This window comes from Erpetoichthys calabaricus, chromosome 8 (assembly GCF_900747795.2).
Source record: "Erpetoichthys calabaricus chromosome 8, fErpCal1.3, whole genome shotgun sequence".
In the NCBI taxonomy this organism is placed as follows: domain Eukaryota; kingdom Metazoa; phylum Chordata; class Cladistia; order Polypteriformes; family Polypteridae; genus Erpetoichthys; species Erpetoichthys calabaricus.
This window is the reverse complement of record NC_041401.2, coordinates 99,894,989-99,918,664: the sequence shown is the minus strand read 5'-3', so window position 1 is coordinate 99,918,664 and position 23,676 is coordinate 99,894,989. Positions and strand designations below refer to the sequence as shown.

Sequence of the window (23,676 nt, the reverse complement as noted above, 5' to 3'; positions counted from 1 at the left end):
ATATAAACAAAATAAACATTTCAAAAATGGCTAATCTTTTAGAATTGTGTTTTTTTTTTTAACTTCATATATACACTTTTGTTCGATCGTTGATGTACACAACAGTAACTTACTCATTCAGGAAAGACTCTCTCACAGCCATTACGAAGCTCAATTTGTCGGCTAAACAAAAATATAAACCTATTATGAAAATAAAATGACCCATACTAACTATGCAATGTGCATCACATACATGGCATTACAGAACACAGTTTTATTTGAATAATGGCCAGATAAAAACTGAGAGATGCTAAACACACAGTCAACCTGTCAGTATTCACGGATTCAGAACTGACAATAATTTCACTTCATGAAATTCAATTATTTAAAAATATGTCAGAAACGTGATTTTAATAAGATACCATCTGACAAGATTTAACATTACAACAAGTTTGTTTTAAAACACCCTACAATTGCAATTGTGTGCTGCAAACTTATGTGATCAGACACCGTTAACTAGTACAAGGAGCCTGAGGTGGAGATTTACATTCAACAGCAAGCCTGGAATAAAAGGAAGAGAAATGTAAGATATTCTGTGGAAGTAAACCCGTCAAAATTAAATTAGCTGAAGCATGTATAAAATACCCTTAACAAGCAACACTGTGTTATTGTTGTTTAGCAATAAAGAAGTTAATAGTCATGCCCCACACCCCCTAAAATTCAAACTAGACTCATATCCTAAAAAAGTCTCAGTAGCTTTGCCTCTTTTATTTTAGTGTTAATCAAATCTAGAAAAATCAGCAGTAACACCAAGAAGGAAGAATAAAGCAACATGAAAGATAATACAGGGTAGGAGTTTAACATTTTAGATTACATAAATAGAGGCTCCATGCAGGCTTATCACAATTATAGAAATCCTTCCTCACTAGATAAAAAATAAAATAGGTATTTGGCTCCTCATCAGATTATTACTATCTTCAGTTTGACAAGAGCTTAAGTGTTAACATTCAAAATTATTGCATTAAGCTCCTCAACAACTAGCACAATTATGAGAGACTAAGGTCAAAACAAATGTTGAAAGACATAACCACCTTAAATCCAAATGTTCCACTCACACATAGAACTAGCATATAACTGTGAGCAACACTAGAATAACTAATTTCATCAAAACAGACGATCACTAGTGGAAAAGAGAGTGGTAGCAAGAAAACAAATCACAGACCTTTTCACTATTTAATAACAGCATCCATATGGCTCTTTTACAAAGCAGACTACTACAGCCTGTTAAAGTACTTTATCCCTTACTCACATATCACTTCACCAGTTAACCCAACAAACTGGCGAAACTGTCATCCATGTGTGTTTTAAGGATGCTTTATATTGCACTACTGATGAAGACAGATGCAATTTGTAAACTCTCACCTAGGCATTCCAACGTCTTCAAGATGGGAAAAACAGTACTAAGTTTGCACATTTCCATATGGCCCCAATAAATGCATAATAAATACACTGTAATTCATGATGACAGTCATTTCACCCACTACTGAAAAAAAATAATAACATAGCATGATTTTTAAAACATAACAGAAATACACATGGAAGGAATCAAGTCAATAGATTTTGTTTATAGCGCTCTTTGCAACAAGTTGGTGAGGAGCAATGAAAAAATCATAAATCAAAGCATAAAGGATTAAAAACTGAGGCAGCCAGAAGGAAAAGACCAGACAAGACAAATGGCATACTCATCTGGGAAGCACAGATGCAAGTATTGCACACTGAAGAAAATAAGTTAAAATACAATTTACCAACAAAAGCAGCACGTGGAATTATGGCCAAAGGCACTGTCTTAAGTCTATGTTTCAAAATGAAAAACCAGATCAAAAAGGGGATCGCTCGACCACTCTTCTTTCTGTCCTCTACAAAGAAGCAACAACCCACTTACTCTTTTTGCCAGTGTCAAACTACGTGAAATAAAAAACCCAGTATAGATATGAACTGAGATCTACACACAAACTTACAAAGATAGATTAACATTTACATAATGACCACCACCAATTTTGTTAGGGTTATTTTGTTCAAAAGAAATACATTTGAGTGAGACTGGATGGGGCTTTATGGACATCAATCTGTATGTTGACATGCAATATAGCTTTCTTCAGGAGGCAGGTCAAGGTGACATTTGGTTTTATCAATTCCTGCAATTTTGCAAGCAATTAGAAATCTTTTCCAAACTACACTGCTGGCTCCACCCACAGTTTGCCAAAAAAAAAAAAAAAGGGAAATTAATACAAGCATCAAACAAATATAATGAGAAGCAGAGGGCTGTTAGCAGTTAGCCAGTCACAAACTGCACAGGCTTCACCTAACCTTAAGGAAATGTTTATTTCTACCCAGCTGCCAAAGTCATTACCAATCATGTTCACAAAAAAATGTGTGACAAGTAGATTAAATTATAATAGGATCTGCACATGCAGAAAGTACTTGATTTTGTATTTAAGAAATCTTAAAAATAATTGCAAAAACTAACTTTTTGTTTTTTAGTGCACTTGGGACGCTTTCTTTCAACAGGTTAACGCACAACTTCTAGAATGAAAAACATCTGCATTAACATTGTGCCTAATCTGTAGTTATGATAGTCTCATGGACCATTTTGTTCAGCTGCCAGCAGTATACTTGAACGGTTTTATTTAACAATAATATGAATTTCTACATTTAACTGTTTCAGCCTTGTGTGAAGTCCTTTGCTCAGAATGAAACATCAGTACCAGCAGCAAAAAAATGATACAATATTATTTATCATGGAACTGTGCAATGTACATACTGTATACTCAGCCAGTCAGATTTACCTTCACCTAACATTTATGTGACATTAACATGCACTTATTTGGTGGCAGAGGAGGTTTCTGATGTACATGCATTTTCCTGGCACTAACTGAGGATATGACACAATGTAACAGAGTAATGTTAGCAAATTCACTTCTAGGATACCGGTTAGTTTTTTTTTATGGCCATATATTATAAAAACAATGGAACTCTTACTCATGCTTATCCTGTGTAGCTCCTACTATGGAAGATGTCCACCATAGTGATATCTGACTGAAATATTAGGAGCAGTGATATGCTTTTCTCCTCACTCTGATAAGTTTTTTAAACATTAGTTCACTCATTCCTAAAACTATTTAAGTCTTTGGAATTGTCAAAGAAAAGCAAAATATCACCAACATGGAAAAGCTTCCAGATCTAAATTATAAGTGTCATCATGATAATAAGATGGTACTGGCTAAATATTAAATAATCTGTTACTCTAGGACACCAGTAAAGCAGCATGCATGGGGTAAATCAAAAAAAGATGCAAAAGTCACCTTATTCAAATTTAACTTCCATATGACAGCATTAAACTGGTTTTCTAATTGTTTCTTGCTCTCTTGGTAATAATAAACATGAAAATTGAAATTATGCAGAAAAACATATTACAGAAAAGTAATATAGTGTACAACTAGCAAGCCCGCAATTCTCAAAAGAATCGCAAATCCAAGAATGGCAATCACTTTCTGTTCCCTCTGATACTTGAGCCGTGACTCCTTTCGTTTTTGAGCCGGTACTCCTTTCTCAAGCGCGTTGTAGGCGCGCGCGTTGTCACAGCATGGACAAATCCAAGAATGGCAATCACTTTTTGTTCCCTCTGATACTTGAGCCGTGACTCCTTTCGTTTTTGAGCCGGCGCTCCCTTTAGGCACGCGCGTTGTCAAAGCATGGATCGTTGGTCTGAGACGTGACTCCTTTTGCAAGCGCGTTGTAGGCACGTGCGTGGACCTTTGGTTCGAGCCGTAACTCCTTTCGCAAGCGCGTTGTAGGCGCGCGTTGTCACAGTTGGTTTCAGCCGTGACTCCTTTCGCAAGCGTGTTGTAGGCGCGCGCATTGTGACAGCACGGATCTTTGGCGATTCTGTACATCCGGTGAGCCCTGCGCCCGTCACAGTTGGTTTGAGCTGTGACTCCTTTCGCAAGCACGTTGTAGGCGCGCGCGTTGTCACAGCATGGACCTTTGGGGTTTCCATACATCCGGTGAGCCCCGCGCCCTGCGCCCATCCACAGTTGGTTTGAGCCGTGACTCCTTTCGCCTTCTCACAGCATGGACCTTTGGGGATTCCGTACATCCGGTGAGCCCTGCGCCCATCCGGTTTACAACCTTCGGTTAGTAATATGGATAATGAGTAGTGCAAACAAATAATACTTGTTACTTATGTTATTGGACAGCAGTCAGACAATCCACATTTTAATAGTCCATGAAATGCATCATTTTAGTGGAAAAAAAATAGTACGGGGCCGTGCAGTTGCTACTAATGTTGCTTTGTATGATGGTCTTCAGAACAGAGAGAGACAAATGATATCACGAGCTAAAGTATTCTTATGAACATACAGGGTGATTATAAACTGCACGATAATAGTGACTTACTGAGTTTCATAAAGTCAAGCAATACCCACAAGTAATATTTTTTTTCAAATGTATGCTTTCTAAAATGCATAACATTCATTTATTTATTATCCTGAACTATAATATGCCTACTGAGACAATACTTTGGCAATCAACCGACAGACCAAGATAAAGTGTCCATCAAAAGCACCTAACAAAATCTTACAATTCTGAAATGGCCAGTTAACCTGAGACATGTCTCTAGACAGGACTGTTATTTGTTAAATTTAATCTATTACCACAGTGATGTGAATCCATTATTGTCACACTTAATGTGTTTTATACTTTACTCTTGGTATTATTACGAACTACAAAGCATCTTAGAAACTACCTTTTATGTTTTTTTTTTCATTTGCCATGAATGTTACAATTCCTATTATTATCCTACTAAAAAGGACAGTGTTAAGATTCTATTTACTGATCCTCACACACTTTTGTTTATTCATGCAATCTCTCCAAACACATAGCCAGTTTACACTCTTATTCTTTTTCCACTTTGAACACTCCCTTACACACAATTAAAGCTTGCCAGGCAAATCAATCAAAAGTGAGCACTCCTTTTACACAAGCACTTCAGCTCTGTTGCAACCCTGCACTGTGAAAGTAATGATATGTTTTGATGTCTACTAACTTCAGCATATGGGATAATCTGAACAACTAATACAAAGTGAAGCTTGCTAATAGTATTGCTCTCTCACACTACCTTCAAGTGTATATATCTTCCTTTCCCATCCAAAGCAATCTGCTTATAAGAAATATACCTGTAGTACAAGTAATTCCAGTGTCGCAGAGAGAGTAAGTAGGGGAAATTAAACCAGCCACTCAGCATCACACTTTGCATTCTATACCACACAATATCACATTTCAAATCTGTCAATGTTCAAAGACTGTGATTTTCACGAGTCATCCATGAAAAATGAAGACTGACATTGTTCAATCAGAATATTTGAATACTTCAATCACCACTACTTATTTACAGCACGTTTTTTTTATGTCAGCCACAGAATTTGCCATTTTTTAATTTGCAGTGTTTACAAATATAACTTGTATTTTTACTCTTAGAAATGTTTTTGTCTACTCAAATGCTATAAATGTTTTAACATTTTTAAACCATGTGACTACCCACACTCTAATTTGTTTTGTACTTGGTCAGTTTTCCTCAGATTGATTCAACCACCACCAGCTTATAGCTGCCCGACACTACACACTACAGTCCCTTCTACTCTACTCAGCAAAGGTACAGGCACTTCATTACTGATGGAGCACTAGCCAGCCTGATAACAATACAGCATAGAATTAGGGAGACAACAGAATACCCAGTGATCATTCTGTTTAAGTACATGTTTTAGTTTGCAATGCAGAAACATCAATCTGTTTCTCTTCATATCACATTAAACCCAATTCTTCAGGATCTCTACTATGAACAATATTGCAAAATAAAATAAAGCATTTCAAAAGTGTTGGGTATTACGGAAAGAAAAACCTTTAGCCTAATACAAAATCTAGTGTGCTCTCCACTCGACTTTCTCATATCCATAGAGATTATATAATAATTGTATGAGTATGTCAACTTGTGAAACAAACAAAACATGTACATATTCAGATTTCAAGTTTATTTTATATTTTACCTGATTAGATAAATTTCCAGTTACGGTGTTATATCGTACCATCTAATTTCTTTGCTTTGTTGATAAGTTAAATAACGGTTAAAAATAATAATACGTGCAACAGAGTTAATAAACTGTGTATACGTATTCCCAAATTATATATTATTCTAGGCCTGTCTTTAACTCTTTCATTCTGTGTATATGAAAAATCAGAGAGTAAATGTGTATGCTACTGATTAATTTACTTCTGCCTTTGCGATGTGGTTTGCTTTTTAACTCTCATTTTCAAAAAAAAGAATAAATGTAGGTAATAAAAAAAAAGGTTCAGGCAATTCATGAAAATGTCAATTAATTCACAAATATATAATATAAAGCATACTGTATATGAAATACAATTCGTGAAATTAAACATAAGGACAAAGAAGAACTGCATAGTGCAAATCAGACAGGTACAGTATGTAAATTTCTAAATTTTAAATTTTAAAGTATTTCTATACTTTAATTAAAAATTCTCTCTTACCAGAAAAATAAGACAATGATTTCATTGATCATAATATAATTTATTAAATTAGTTCAAACAACCACTGTAATTACTGAAAAAACAAATTTCTTTCATTGACAAAATAACATGTAACAATGAAAAACAAACTTACCAACTGTTAGTGTTTATATGTAGCCAATCATACGTGGCAAGTATTGAACACAAATACTTACTAACACTAAACTGTATAATTTCACCAATGAATTAATAACCTTTTGTGGAAATTCAGGACCAGCGCAATGAAGAAAATTTCACAAATTCTATTAAATCACCAGAAGCAAAAACTAGATTTCAAAAAATCACAGCCCAAAACAATTGTGGAACACAACTTGCCTAAAGAAAGACAGTAACAAATACCTAAATGTCGAAATATGATAATTTGCTTAACAGATAAACCCACTTCAACAATATCACAGAATCAACTGTCAAAAAAGCATATTGAAATGTTGTCAGTCAATTAAAGTGGTAGGGTAAATTCTAGAAAAAAGGTAGACACAAATTTGATGCCTATAAAAGCACCAATCTTACGAGGCAATACCTATACCAAAACTCAGATGTACATTTCCATATACTAACTATAGTTAGGTATTTTTTAATGCATTGATGAGTGCCAATTTGCTAGTATTTTGTAAAGCACCACACATAAGGCATAAAAAACCTGGATTGTTCTCCACTCAACTTTCCTTATACCTGTTCAGGTAAAGTAGATACCACTTCTGGTTGTCTGATTATAATGCAACTTCATATGTGTTTCTTACAAAATTTCAATCACTTATCTTTGTTTATAATGCAAGTTTATACAGCAAAGAACTATTTCTGTTAATCCGATCAAACTGAAATTTCAAATCTGATTTTTTGTGGTCAGTAATATACCACTTCCAGTCTCCTGATCAAGATCAAATTTTATAACTAAAGATAAGTAATGATCATACAAAATTTTAACTATTCATCTCTAATTGTATATTGGTAATGATGCATATATAATAGTGCTGATACCCGTTAAGACATCACTTCCAGTTATCCGATTAAGGTGAAATTCTGTATCTATGTGTTTCTTACCCTAACTAATGAGGATATAAAATTTCAATTATTTTCCTTTTTTTATAATGCAATTTCACATGAAAAACTACTATACAAAATTTCAGTTACTTGTTTATTTAAACTATGTACCAGTTTATTTTAAAAATTCTGAAATGTATTCAGGTAAAGTACCACACCCGGTTGACATATGTTGCCCAAAAGTTGACAGAAGACAAACATTTTGATATAACACCCATATGCCAAAGTTAATTTAACTAGCTCAAAGCGTTATCGTTATTGTGTTTCCATACATAAAGTTCAAACAAACAAACACACACACAGACATAATTGCAAAAATCGTGTTCAGGAGCACTTGAAACGTTCAGATTAATCAAAATCTCAAGGTTGAATTTTATTTTATTTTTTTTTGCAGTTTCTATATTCTTTCTCTGTACTACGTATATGGCAAAGTAACAATGTCTTCTGAAAGTATATGAAACTGCAAATCAGATACTGGTTAACATACTGGCTGAACAGGCACCAAGAAAGTTAAAAGAAAGTAATTGTTAATTATTTGTTAAAACTTGTTTCTAGATGTTCACTTTAATGGAAGTTTGTTTTATATGCCAACTCCACACAATATCTGCCTAACTATAAAACAATGTTCAGTTAACTGCTAGTAGTACACAGCCTATGGAGCAGGGATAAATATTAATCCATATTACTAACCGAGAATGGTAAACCGGATGGCATGGACCCAGGTACACGGCGGTGGACGCAGGAGATGTACTGCGCAGGCGCCGACAGCATGCGTCTCATAAACCGCCAGCGAAGTGTGATCCACCGCGCACGAAGGAGTCACCGCTCAAAAACGAAAGAGCTCATGACGTGAATGAGAAATGAAGCAACAACGCGCCCATACCGACACGGACACACAAAAAAGAGGATTCTGCGCTGCAGCCCAGATTCAAACGGAAGAGGCTACGGAGGCCCCACAGGTCCATAAAGATAGAACGGAAGGCGCAGGCGTCACCGCCACAATGTGAGTGGCACTACTGCGGAGTGAAGGCGCAGGCGTCACCGCCATGATGTGAGTGGCACTACTGTGGAGTGAAGGCGCAGGCGTCACTGCCATATTGTGCGTGGCACTACTGCGGAGTGAACTTAGGAATAATGTGCTGCTTGGGATTGTACAAACCGCTGAACGCTTTACACCAAATTCAAACACAATACAGCTCAACAATATAAACACGAGCCCGCCTGGATAAGATCAATGAATGCAGGCACCTACAACGCGCGTCTGACACTGCGGAAGCAAAGCAGGCACAGGTCCAAAACGAACGACCTCGACTGACGGATATACAAACACGAGCCCGCCTGGATAAAATCAATGAATGCAGGCGCCTACAGCGCGCGTCTGAAATGCCGTGGGCAAAGCGGGCACGGCTCAAAAATGAACGGGCTCGACTAATGTATTTCAGGATACCCAACGCCGGGGGAAGGCGAGCGAAGCAAGCAGGGGGTGGAGCCCCCTTGTGATTTAATAACAGGTACACAAGAACTTCATATTACAGTGTTTTTATATGGCCATTGTGTGAAACTTTAATGTTTAAACATTTATAAACACATGAATCATAACATAACATTTTTTCCTATTTTATCCAAATGTCTGAAACTGGAATAAGTCAATATTAAAGCTTCATCCAAAATCTGGTCTACCTCAATGATTGCCATGTTTTTAAAGCCAGGTCTTTACTTTAAATATACCAAGCAACACACTGACTACCAATCTCAATTAAAAATGAACTCATGGTAAATAATAAATAAAACTTACTTTTATGTAGATTCATATTTTTCCACTACAATGAACATCATGTACTAATTAAAAACATGGTGCAAAAGGGCACCATCAGAGAATGTAATTGCAACAACAGTACCTCAATGCAGGACAGGAGTGAGGCCATAAGATCTACAGGTGGTAAATAGCACTGAGCAATGTTATCATGGCCAGAGATAACAGGCTACTAAAAATGGAAGGTACTATGTCTGAATGCTATGCACCGTATGAAGCTCCAAAGATAACTAACTCTGGAGCATCAATGTAAAGCTGCAACAACTGAAAAGACTCCTTTCTCTCTTTACTATTCTCAAAAGTTTTACTCTGGCTGTTGGCCTTTTTCTCTTTACCATGGGTGGAGGATGAATTGAATTTAGTTTTGTTAAGTTTGACTTGATTGTATGTAATGTTACATGCTTTTAATAAATTTAATAAAGGATAAAAAAGTAATTCTGCAACACTGGAAGATGATAGGAAGCATAACTGGAGATCCCTGGACCATTAGGAGGCAGACAGGCGACTTGTTTAATACATTATCTACCTGCTCCACATTAAAATATGAATGGGCTCTAAAAGTAAGACCGCAGGTTTTTTCCTGACCTCAGAAGTAGTAACTGGGCTTTGCCTTTACACAGTTCCATGTAGGGACTTGAAATACCCTCCTCTCCATATGCCAGCTAAACTCATAGCTGGAATTCAGCTGCAAAAAATTCATCTGACAGGAAGAAGAAAAACAAGAAAAGGAAGAAACAGATGAAAATTGATAAAAGAAAAAAGAATGTGCAGGGGAGTAAAACAGAGGTACAGCAAGTTAGGCAAGTGGGTCAGAAATTATACAAGTAGACAAGAAGTAACTAGAGGAGCATTTTTGTGCTGTATTGTTAACCCTTTCTCTATTGTATTTTTCTTATAATAAATACCTTTTTGAAAAGATATTTAGCCTCCTCTGCTCTAATTTGGGCTTATGAGTGCCAATCTCTCACAATATCAATTTAAACAAAGCCAACTGTTAAAATATGCCTGGCCCTGGACTCTAAACAGAAGTTAAAGATGTAAACATAACCGGAAACATAATGTAAACATTAACTGTTTACAATAATGCACTGAAAACAAACCAAAGAGACGATGGTTACCCTGTGTTTTTTAGGTGTGGTAAGACTGCCTACACCACATGAGACATCCATTCAGAAAACCCAATTTATTACACATCAGACATACCATAAAAGACAACTTGGCAAACGCATTGACACTCCAGATCACATGAAGAGCATAAAATATTCACATGCACAAAAATGTCACCAACATCCAAAAATTAACCACTACAGTAATTTAGTGACAAGTTGCTTCATAAAAGCATATGACTAACTGGATTTTAGTGCTAGGGATAGGATATAACACAGAAGCACCAACAAATCCAGGTAGAGAACTCCAAATACTGACAAAATTTTAAAAATGATAAATAAACAGCAAAATTGTATATATATGCAGGCTATATGTCCCCTCTGTCAGTTCTTTTAGTGAAAAAAAGAAAGCTGAGAAAACTCTACAAAAAAGGGCTGGAAAGAAATGCATCCCATCTCCTGTCTTTTGTAACACGAGACACACTGCAGACTCATGTCTGCCACAGTCATCTGGGTATGTTTTGGTGACAGTGTTTCAAATTTCAGCACTTATTAAAAGACAAATAGAGTCAATATGTTTGGGGTGAGGCTATGATCTGCTGGTGCCTTCATGGTGCCCACCCAGCTGGAAAAAATAGCCACACACCCAAAATTCCCAGCCTTCAGAGGCCTTATTAAATGTGCCAGATTGGCCTAGCCTTCAAAATATGCCGAATAAGAATCCAAACAGCATGACTTGTTTATATCACTATTTGTCATATTGGTAAGTGCAGAATGTGTTTTAATTTATTAAGTTACAAAAGTAGTACATAAGTTGAAAGACTGGCTCAAACTAAAATATTTTCAAATGGTTGAGCTATAATAAGCAAGGTGGGTTGGGTAGACTGTAGTATGGGAAGGAGAGAGGAAATTACTGTGAAATTGAGCAGCAGTTACTCATAAAAACATTATAAGCATACCCTACAAAGCCTTCCACAAAAAGCTACAAGAAAAACAATTTACAAACTTTGCAGAAAGTCTTATAATGCAAAAACAAAAAAGAGGTACATAATCATGTTTGAAAGAATTAAGGATGCTTGAAAGAATTATGGAGCTCTAGTCTCCATGCACTCCTCAATGGACAACACAGTTCCAATTACTAATGTGACTTATATAGATAATTAAAAACTAAAAAAAAAACACACACACAGACAATTAAAGTAATGCTAACTGCAACACTTACATTTTGGTAACTCCCTTTTAAACTTCATTCATTCTTCTAACCAGTTCATTCCAAAATGGGGTTTCTGGGAACTATTAACTTTTTACAGAAAGTAGCAACCCAACATAGACCTACTGGCACACAAGCAGTATATTCAGAATTGCTGGTCAACCCACTTACTATGTCATTAGGAAGTGGCAGGAAATCAATGTATCTAGAGAAAACTCACACAATTTGTCTATGTTCAACCTTGAAATAATTTAGGACTTTGGAGCTGAGAGACAGCAGTGCTAGCTAGTATGCTACAATGCCACACAAAATATTAAACTGGGGAGGTATGGTGCAAAAACAGCTAAACTGTCCATTACAGTTTTGCTTATGTGGGTGGGAAACTCTCACACTGCTGTATAACACTATTAATCTTTCTCTAAACTCAAGCACCTACAATTAAGTGAGAAGTCACCAGTGCAAACTAGCAAAAGCATTAAACCAAGACCTCATTCACACTTACAAAACTAAGTGCAATGCTGATTCAATTTAGTCCTGCATTTCTTACTTTGGACCAGCTGAAATGTTCTCACAGTTACTAGGGTGTAAATGTACGGCACTGCATTTCATTTTGCAAGTATTAGCAGGAAATGCACATCCAAGTGACAAGATGAGGTGCTATTTCAACTTTAGCACAAAACTCAATTGTTTATGTAGGGATGATGCATGTAAGCAGTACTAGATTTGGTGAGATTTCATTATGACTTTTTACCTTTTAGAACATTTGTATTTTCAAATGGCGGCACAATGGTGCAGTGGTAGTGCTTCTGCCTCACAGTAAGGAGACCTGGGTTCACTTCCTGGGTCCTCCCTGCATGGAGTTTGCATGTTCTCCCCGTGTCTGCGTGGGTTTCCTCCCACAGTCCAAAGATGTGCAGGTTAGGTGCATTGGCAATTCTAAATTGGCCCTAGTGTGTGCTTGGTGTGTGTGTGTGTGTGTGTGTGTGTGTGTGTGTGTGTGTGTGTGTGTCCTGTGGTGGGTTGGCACCCTGCCCGGGATTGGTTCCTGCCTTGCGCCCTGTGTTGGCTGGGATTGGCTCCAGCAGACCTCTGTGTTCGGATTCAGCGGGTTGGAAAATGGATGGATGGTATTTTCAAATCAACATACAGTGGATCCTTGACTTACGAACTCAATTCGTTCACGAGGGCTGGTTGTAACTCAAGTTGTTGTAAGTCAAGACTATTTTTCCCATAAGAAATAATGGAAATACCCATAATGCGTTCCGAACCTCCCACAGCAACACTTACTTAACCTTTTCATAATAAAAAAAGGGTTGTATAATGTGCATAATTTACCAAAACACCAATACTTTTTCTAAAGAACTAACCAAAAAGTTATAAAAAGTGCCTAGCCTACAAGAAACAACAATTTCATACTGTACTCACCATTTAATTTGACATCTTTGGGTTGCAGGAAGGGAGGAGGAGGAGAATGAAATGGAAGGTGGTTATTGTTTGGAAGGAGCCTCCTTATACAAATCTTTTCTTTGTAAAATTGTCGAGATGATGGATTTCGACATGCTGTACATATTAGCGAGATCGGTCACACAAACACCACTCTCATATTTCCACACAATTTCCTTCTTCATTTCGATTGTGATCACTTTCTTTACCTTCGTTACCTTCTCTTCCTTCCTTAGCAATTATCGAAATAAATTATATAAATCACTGCACTGACTGAAATTACGTCCACAAACACATGTATCTGGGCTCCGACTGACACGAACGCTCTCGGCTGTTTGTTTACAATCGCACAAGCGGATACACGTGACCGCATTCAGGTCGTAATGCAAGACGTTGGTCATAATTCAAAACAAAAAATTTGGTCGTAAACCAAGTTGTATGCATGTCAGGCCGGTCGTATATCAAGGGTCGACTGTAATCAAAGCTATTTTAGTTAGTTACTCTGACTGGGCCTTGTGTACATTAAGAAGGCATGAATAATTTATGAAATATACAGTACTAAGGCTCAAAATATTACTAAATTCAAATTAACACTATAGCAAAAAAAATTAGCAGACTAATACCTTAAAAACAAGATTAGAAGGAAAAGTCTTGCTTTTACATGTTTCACAAAGCAGTAATTCTTGCAGTTTCCCTAGAGTTTGACTCTTACATTGTGAATGTTTATTTGCCTTAAGGACTAACTGGATTACCTAGATATCACAACAAACTTCATGGAAATGATACTAAAAAAATCTGGAGTGTTCACCACTTGATTTGTCTTTATATTATTATGAGAGGTTTAAAAGAATGTGCAATTTTTTGCAAAGTAATAGGAGGAAGCTGGTAGGTCAATTAATTAGGCTCATGTTGTACATCAATTGTGTTTGCAATTAGAGCCAAAAAAACCTGAAGTTCAAATATTCAAATTTTTCCAACAAAACTCTCACATTTAACGGTATTTAGTATTTTGGTCATGCTGCACATTTTTGTCCTATGACCTTTACTGAATAAATTAATATTTTCAGAGATACAAAATATTTTGAATTTCGCAGACTAGATTCTAAATAATCAATAGTCCTGAAGAAAGTCACGGGGGTCTGGAATAACCCATCCTAGACAACATAGGGCGTAAGGCAAGAGCAAACCCTGGACAGGGTGCCAGTATATCGCAGAATAATTAATAGTGATTTTCTCTAGTTTTAAATATATTGTTTGAACAAAGGACAACCTAGTTAATAGAAGATAAATGTGAAAATAAAAAGAAGAAAAAAAAAAAAAATACCACAGTTGTAACTTGACATTTCCAGATAGCAGTATTGCTACCCTTTGCATACACACAGAAAAGATATGAGGAGGTGAATTAAACAATTGGGAGGACAAAACTGTTGAAGCATTCTCTGCAGATCAATTATGTAGAATATAGTCAAATAGTCAAAGGGTCTGATCCCCTTTTTTTTTTTTTTTAATTTATCCCAATTCATTGACATTTGACTCAAACGTGGGTTTATGACAGATTGAACTGGTTAACACAGTACAGAGGTAAATATATCAAAATGTGATGAGCAGGTTGTGATTGAGCTGTAATGGCTCGCACACTTGCATTCAAAGCCGTTTATTTGGGCTCAATTCCTCTCCATAAAAATTAACTTTGTCTTTATTCAAATATTTTCTACTCTATTATTGTCATGGCCCCATGCCATCGAGATACCATAGAAACTATATGCAAAGTTGAACTTTCCCTAGTTATCCTGTCTCTTTCATGAAAATACATACAATAATTTTTACATGATGCTGGAACATATACAAAAACCTCCATACTTACAAACATACCAGCAGGTGTCAACTCTGCTCTATGTACTGTATACAGATTATATAGTACACTGTGAAGGATAATGCAGCTTAGAATTTAATAGCATGATGTAGGAAACAAATACACTAACGTGAAATAATGAGGAGAAAATTGAGGCCTGATTATATCTTGCTAATATTTTACTATTTCTAAATACATATTTTCTTAATTTGAGGAGGAATGTAAAAGTAATGTGAATGATAAATGACAGACATTTTCCAGCCTTACAACTTAAGTGTGGAGTTTGTGAATTTAAAGTTATTGTTTTAAATGATAACATGAAGTCATTTGTCCAAAACACTTGATTTTCAGACTGAAGCTCTAATGACTCAAGGGGCTTATAATGTTTACCAAATGGGCACTAGTTTAAATATAAAACAAAAGTTGTAAAACTTTATGAAAAATGTCCAACAGAGACATCATTTTAATAAAACATGAAAATACACAAGTTAAATAGGTTTAGTGTGTGGGGGGAAACTGAAAATAATTATATTTTATCAGTTTTTCTCATCTTCATGTAAATAACAGTACATGTAATAATGTAATAGAACTGCATGGCTGTGGTCAGTGGCAAGAAATCATGAACAATCTGAAAATGAAACATGTCTGTAATTATTAAGAAAAAAATAGTCATACTGTCACCAAAAAAACTTTGAGGGACCAACTATGAAACACTTTATTTTAGTAAGTATGAATTCCTGAAATATAAGGACTAACTCATTCGGTCAGTACTGACATTTACCATCATGCCAAAACAAAGGAATGGATACTTACAGGGGTCAAAATATTATTAACAAGTTCCCCAGAAATTATTTTACTAGGGGCACAGACATTCAAAATGAACAGTTAGGAACTTTAGTTTGTGGGTTGAAATTTCCTTAGCTCATTAGAAGACAGCAAGAGTTCTCTATATTCTGGATGTGCACCATACCAAAGACATCCATAATCCTTTCTCTGGAAGAACTGGCTTGCCCCAACGGATGTCCAAGATGGGATCTAAAACTCTTTATGTTGACTGGCCCACTTAACTTGAACCTTTTCTGAAGTGAAACTGATGAAGAAAAGTGAGGCTACAAATGTAACTCAGAGGATTGGGAGGCCAGAGGAACAAGTAAAACATACTCATGTGGGCAGAGAACCAACCACCTCAACAGATAACCAGTAGGGCTACCAGTGATTGTTGTTTTTGTAGTATTTAATGTGTGTACTACGTCCATATATAAACCTCTCTTGTACTTACTTTTGTGGGGTCTCATAACTCTGATTAGAACAGTGGCTCAAGAGCACCATCTCTTAAGCTGAGCATCTTTAAAGGTAAGAAACAAAGCAAACAAGGAATTACATAATAACACTACCACTGAATAGATTTAGAAATATACATATTTAATTAATATACTTCATTTTACTTCAAATGGACCTTTCTAAATTAACAAAAAATCCAAAATCAATAATACAGACGTCCTTAGAACATATTTCTTTCGAAGCAATCAGCATATAACTTAAAACCTCACTGTCCAAATCCTGTGATCCCTCAGAAGAACTCGCAGGCTCAGAAAAGGGATGGAAGTTGTAATCAGTGCAGATCTTGAATGATTTGCTTTGACACCTCATAGTCTATCTGGGGCACTACTCATATTTACAGCATGTCAATATTTTTTGGGGGTCGCATACCAACCATCTCCACTTGAGTATTCTATGACATTTTATCACAAGAAGCATTTAGTGTCACTCTATGCCAGTAGAGGCTGCCGTATAAATATACTGCTGTATTCATGCAAGTATGTCCTACATAACCTTCACAGACAGGAAAAACTGGTTACTAGCTAAAAAAGGGAAATGGATGGTCTGGACTTATTACCACTTTTTGAAAGGTCAGTTTTCACTTTGAAGTCATTAAAATTTGAACCGTCTTCATTAAAAACATAAAATACTATTATCAGTTTTCTGTTGCACTGACATCTTCAATGCATCGTTGTAGCTGCATCCATTTTCAGTTTGTGTGTTTTATGTCTTTTTAAAGAATACTATCTTTAAAGAACTCGATTAGCTCACTGCAAAATTTTACTGGGTCACAATGATCTGACACTAACAAAGACAGGGCTTTATTTAAAATAACCAAGAATGAATTTTGCCAAAAGAATGTAGTCAGAAAAATGCATGCAGGCTATAATGGCTATTTACTTTAGTATCAGAAAGTCACAGCTCTTGGTCACTATAATCACACTATTAAAAGAATGAAAAAAAACACTTTTTTGCTTAATTGTTTAGATTGAAAGCTTATACTACACTAACTTTACTGTGCACTCAAGTTAATTTCACTGAACACCACCTATTGGATCAGAATACATAGCATTTTTAAAGCAAAGTAATTTAATTCAGGGATGTAAGGACCACAACCTATTTTGGCAACATTGGTCCTTAAGTCAGAAAAAAGTCCTGGAGAGGCAGCCAATCCTTTAAACAGTCCACTCACAATTATAGATAGATCATTCAGAGTCAACTACAAATCTAACCAGCATAGCTTTTGGAGATGTGAGGGAAAAACTTGCACATTCACCTGGAAAATGTGCCAGAACCACTTGAGGAACTACCAGACGGAAGACCATAACACAAATCATGAGATGACTGTTTCAAGGCAGAAAAGTTTATTTTCCGTAATTCTTTAATTGTGGATCTTTTAATCTTGTGGGCTTTACTGTGAAAATAAAAATTCACGTTATCTCACACCACAAACCTCCCAGTCAAAGATGCTTGCACCTTTTTAGTCAATACTACTTTAAGATCTGTGGTCCCATAACCAAAACCCAATAGTTAAAAACAAAAATTGACAAAAAAAGATGATAAGACTCCCATCTGACTTGTCTTAAACTGTCCAGCTAACAGCCTCCTCAGCTGTGTTCAAACAGAAATCAAAAGCTAGCCATTCAAGAATTAACTGGAAAATGCAACTGGCAATGCAGTTTCAGACTGGACTAGAAATCTGAACATCAGACCTTCAGGCATCAGCCCTGCTCAAGCAATTTATGTAAAAAACTACTAACTTCTTATTAGATCATTAATTCAAACAAGAAGGATGACTGCTTCTGATACAAACTGCATTTTGCCAATAGAAACACAGCAACAACTTAAAAACAAATATTTAGGCTTTTTTTTCTTTCAAGTCATATGCATAAAACAAGATCACAAGTATATTTTGAAGATTTTTTTCCAGTTTATAGCTTTACATTGCCTCAGTAAAGGTTTTAAGAGTTTACAACCTTTAAAAAGATGGAGGGCAGTTAGAAACCAAATGATTGTGTATGTCCATTTGAAACAAACTAGTTTCCACTGGCTTTTATTTCAAATTAAGCTGGGAAAAAACAGTACACTCACTAAGACATGTAATTTCAGCAGTCCATCGCCAAATATACTCCATAAACAGGAAACAATGTTTTAAACAGTCATTTTCTATAATAAGTGAAATAACAGAATTTTGAAATACTTATATTACACATTGAATCAAACAGATAGTTTCAAAAAAGCAAAAGAATATCATCTGTGATATTATTCAGTTTGAATAAATTAATAGCAACACTTTGGGTTTTTTAAACATGCTTTAATAAACAGAAACTAATGCTGAGAGTTAACTTTTTTAGCAAGGTGTAACTTTAAAGAACCTCAAAACATTTTGAACAGAAACCACAGAAAATAATAAAGTCTTTTAAAACTGTTGACTTGTTGAATATTTTTTCTGGTTTTGTGCCCACGTAAATAGATTTTTTAAACAGTTAATATCTTTTAACAGCCTTAAAATAATTATGCACACCAGGAAGGTTTAACGTCTGCCCAAAATACTTCAAATAAATGTTGTAAAAAAGCATTGCTTCAAATACAAAAATAAATTAATGAATTATTCAGAGCTACATTTCTCAAATTAAGGAACCAAGGCAGTTAGACAGATAAGTGTAAATATCTGGTAAGAAAAAAGTAAACAAATATGACTTCTTAATATTAAGTACAAGAACCTTTAACAGCAAATCAAAATTGGGGGAACACCACAATGATCTAGGATCTCACAGTCTTTTTATTTACCTGGGCCACAGTAAATACTTCAACCCATAATTGCCTGAACAGACCTAGAGCATTGTTTATTGAATGGAAGCATATACCTACTCAAAGCAAAACTTAGAATTAAATTGAAATGATAAAAGTATGAAGTCTTCCAAAACACTGATTACATAAAAATTCACAAAATAATGCTGACTGAAATTTTTTAAAAATATGCATTCAGCCCACAAAAATTTTAGGGAATTTAGAGAGTGAAGCCAATGTAATCAGCAATGTACAAGACAAAATATATTTCTACATGCAATGATTTCACAAGAAGCAAAAAAAATGACTGTAATCCCCTCTCATTTATCTCTTATTTCTCTCTTAAGCACCCCCTGAAAAATGCCAGTCTATGCACTGTATGAAAATCAATATGCTCTTAACACATTCCCATTCATAAGCCAGAGTGATGCACACATTTCCTAATACAGTCTAGGTATAAAACTAAAAATATCTAGAACAAAACTGCCAGTGTGTGCAATGATACACTATGATTGATTAGATCTTGCCTGACCTCAGTGATAGAAAATTATCAAAGGCTTTATACTGGAAAACAAGTTGACTAAATTTGTCCATGTCAATGCCCAGTAAAGTAAGTTACATCATCCTGGCTGACTCGGCAACAGAAATGATTCACTCTTTACCAGTGTCTTTTTGATGAATCATTCTTAATGCTGGTGACTTCAAATAAGAAGTCAAGGCCTATTAAACCTGTTCCTTTCATGGACACTGCTCTATTCAAATATTAATGCCTTTAAATACAGAGGCATTAGTTAAATTAAATATAAACCTGTGGCACAATCCAAGCAGGTCTTGCCTCACATTACTGTCACCTACAAGCCTATATTGACAGTAGCAGCTCTCTCTAATCCAACCCAGGCATTTTTATGTGTGACTGGGGTGTTGTTTGTTTTTTAATCATATTTATTTTACTCATTTTTGGAGCTTCTGCAAAATTTTAATTTCCCCTTAGGGACAAATAAAGTACAATCTATCTAATAGACACAAATTTTATTTTCATAGCAAAACACCAACTGCTATATATATATTACTGGTAAAAGATGTTAAAATTTTTTAACCACCATCAAGCATTGAAAAGAGTTTAAATGTTACAATTAATTTAAAAATGCAGGGATGGGTGAAACAAGTAACTTATTATTTTACATTGGTCAGACATCCTTAGACAAGGCAACTAACAATACAGTTATTTGCAGCTTATTAATTTAACAGATGAAGCATGCTCAGGTTCATGCTCAGGAACTGAACCAGTAACTATGGGGGGTTTTAGGTCCAATGTCTTCACAACATCATATTGCCTGCCTAGAACTGAATGATACTTCAGGACCCAGGTTAAAGACCTAATAAACTTAGGATCCAAAAATAAGAGTATGAAGCTACTATATTAATTAACTGCAATTTTCCTGACAGTTATCGAAAACTGAACATGGGCATTTTTGTTTTTTTGGGTTGTGAAGGAGTTATGGAAGTCTCAATAATTTATTTGGGAGTTCAGAATAAAGTGTTATAAAGTAATGCTTGGTTTTTCACATTTAACAAAATTACAAGAGACAAGCAGGGGGAGAAGATCTTTTCATATATACTAGGGCACTTCTATTTACCATTTTAAAAATGTTTTTCTATCCCCTCACACCTCTCTTCAAGCCTGAGGGGGTAAAAAAACAGTTCTTTTGACTCTACCCCGACATCTGCAAAGAAGGCAATGACTAAGGAAGGGGGCAGTGGCTGCAAATGTTCAAGTTCATTGAGTGACCTTTTCACCGGCCAGACGGAGGAATGCGCGGCCTCAATTGACAGATGGGGGAGGGCGAGTCGTCTACCAAAGTAAATAAAATTCTACAACGATCTCTCTGCCCCCCCGACACCATTTTTTTTTTTTTTTTGCCTCATCAATGAAAACCCTTCAAGAAATTCCCTACGACTAACTTGATTTAAACATTTTGCCTAATCTACACCCAATTCATACCACACCCCACTGCCAATAAATAATTACGTGTGGGCCATGAGAGGAAAACGAAAAATATTCTGAAATAACCTAAGAACTAAAAATATACAACTATTTAAAAAGCAAGAAACCAACAAACAACTATCACTCTGCTCAGCTGGTTCGCTAATCTCGAACAGTGACTACTTAAAAAAAATCTATATTTACTAAAATAAATGGTACCACAACCATTGCAGGACTAATAATGAGCGATCTAATCTTCTCATCTTTGACGCCTTAACAACTCGTCAACAACACTAAAAAGGCTCAAAGTGTACGTGTGAAAATGTTTAGCTAATGAAGATGTTGAAATCGAGTTTAAAAAGTACCTTCCGAATTTCAAATTTAGAACAAGTATGTAATAAAACCCGACACATTTTTTATAAACAGGGCAACCGCGATCAATAATTAAAATCCACCAAGAGTATATCTATTATTTTATTACGAACAGCACAGAACTAACACAAACGACAGGCAGCTTTAATTAGCTCAATCTCTAAAGTAACCTTCGGTGTTCTGTAGACAACACGGGAAGTTATGGACTGCGATACATCGGGGGAAAAAATCGATGGACACGAATCGATAGTTTTCCAATACGGATTTGGTAGCTAAACTCACTTCCTTTGGATCCGTAAAATAAATTATAAGCGTACTTCAGAAATCACGAAAGGCTAATCATTCAAAATTCAAAAATAAAAGTACAGTAAACTACCTTCGAGTTTAAATTCCACTGGGGGTGGGGTGTTATATAAAAAAGTTAAATAAGACTGTAACAAAGTATACTTTTATAAAGCGTTGGAAATTTAAATAGCAACTTTTAACAGGATCCCACAGCGAAAATAACGTCCACCGACCCAACTTTAAACAAACAAAATATATATTGTCCTATCCCTTTGAGCATTAAAGCAAGGCTTATACATATTAAAAAGTTTTTATATATACACATCGAAAAATATCGACGAATAATATAAACTATTATGAAAACCGTCGAAAACAAGTGGCAAAAAATAACGAAACGTGGCAATATAAATACCCTCACCTACCCCCCCAAAGTAAATAAATAACTAGTGATTATGAGAAGATAAAATAACTCAAACAAAACACTGTTAAGATGAAAAGACAAGATTAAAAATGTTTCAGAAATAGACTTGAGAAACAGAAAAACAAACTTAAAAATGAGTCCATTTGAACCAAGAAAGCGCGACCTGCAGGAAGCGCGTCACACGCAATTTAATGTGTACGAAGAACAAACATTTTTTTTTAATTCCACCTCTTTCAATTAAAGTAGTAAAATTCAATTTCTAATACTAAATAATCTTCCACGTCTTAAGTGCTCGTACTCTTTCGCTCGCTTCCAAGCTGCCTACTCAGACGCCACAGCGCCACCCGCGAACACGAAAAACAACAAACGCACTTCTGCTTTCCGTACCAAAATAATTCAACCAAAACATTTTATTAAAAATGAAATCCCTTCCAAAAGCCCTCTTGCCAGGTACAAAGTTGCCAAAGCGCCGAGAAAGTGTGTTGGACGGAGCGCCCGCTGCCCCTAGCCTCTAGACGGCCGAGCCGGCCGTTTCCCCGCGGCGGCGCCGGGGCGCCATGATGGCTGATCGATGGGAATTGAACAAAGAGGATCAATTTCCGATCAGCGAGAAAGCCGCTTTAATCAATGGGAGAAACGGGGGCACCGAAAGCGGCCCCGAACACAGGCGAAACGAGGCCTCGGAGGAAGCCCATCACCCCGAAAGTGCCGTCCTTTCGCCGGCCTTCGGCGACGTACAGTAACCGAGGGGGAGAAAAAGGCTGACCTGCAACTGTTGTAAATCAAAGCGCTTCCAATATTGAAACATCGATCCCGCATTGGCCGCCATCTTGAGACATATTGAGACGGAGTGAGAGGCTGATAGAGAGAGAGCGAGGGGCTGGAGTTCAGGAGAAAGGAGGGGGAGCTCGCGGAAAACCCGGAGCAGAGCTATCGAACGCGACGTTCGCTTATTGAACAGGGGCGCGGAATGGAGTTATCGAACAGGAACCTGCCTTATTGAACAGGGCCACGGAATAGACTTATTGAACGGGGGCCGGAGACGCGTCTAACTGGTAAAACGCGGACTGGAGTCCAGCTGGATCGCGTTACTGGCAAGCAAGGTAAGGGAAGGAGGGGAGGGCAGAAAGGACGCAAATGACGCGGGCGGCGAGGAAGCCGAGCCCAGGGGCCGCGCTGCTGTCCATTGTATTTCCTTTAGCGCCACTTTGACGGAGAAGTTTAAGAAACGAGAACAAGGCGGTCAGAAGTTAGGGCTGGTGCACGGAGAGCGCAGACTCCGTATTGGCTCGCAGGTTTTTACGGCAGTCGTGTCGGCTTTGTGCCCTTTATTGTTTACTATTGGTATTAATAGTTTGGTTTTATGCTTTAGATGTTCCAGAAATATGGTTGTAGGTTTAATGAGTAAAACATGATATCTT

The 23,676-nt window shown here is 36.4% G+C and overlaps 1 protein-coding gene across 5 annotated transcripts in view; it reads right to left on the bottom strand.

Annotated features, from left to right (window-relative positions):
• The window catches only part of cux1b (cut-like homeobox 1b), a 559,925-nt gene extending 536,694 nt beyond the window's left edge, over window positions 1-23,231 (bottom strand). For all 5 annotated transcript variants that reach the window (XM_051930773.1, XM_051930770.1, XM_051930772.1 and 2 more), the window contains exon 1: window positions 23,022-23,231. In XM_051930773.1, the coding sequence (XP_051786733.1) occupies window positions 23,022-23,084 (63 nt within the window). In that variant the 5' untranslated portion in view covers window positions 23,085-23,231. The remainder of the gene's footprint in view (window positions 1-23,021) is intronic.
• Window positions 23,232-23,676: the final 445 nt, after the last annotated feature.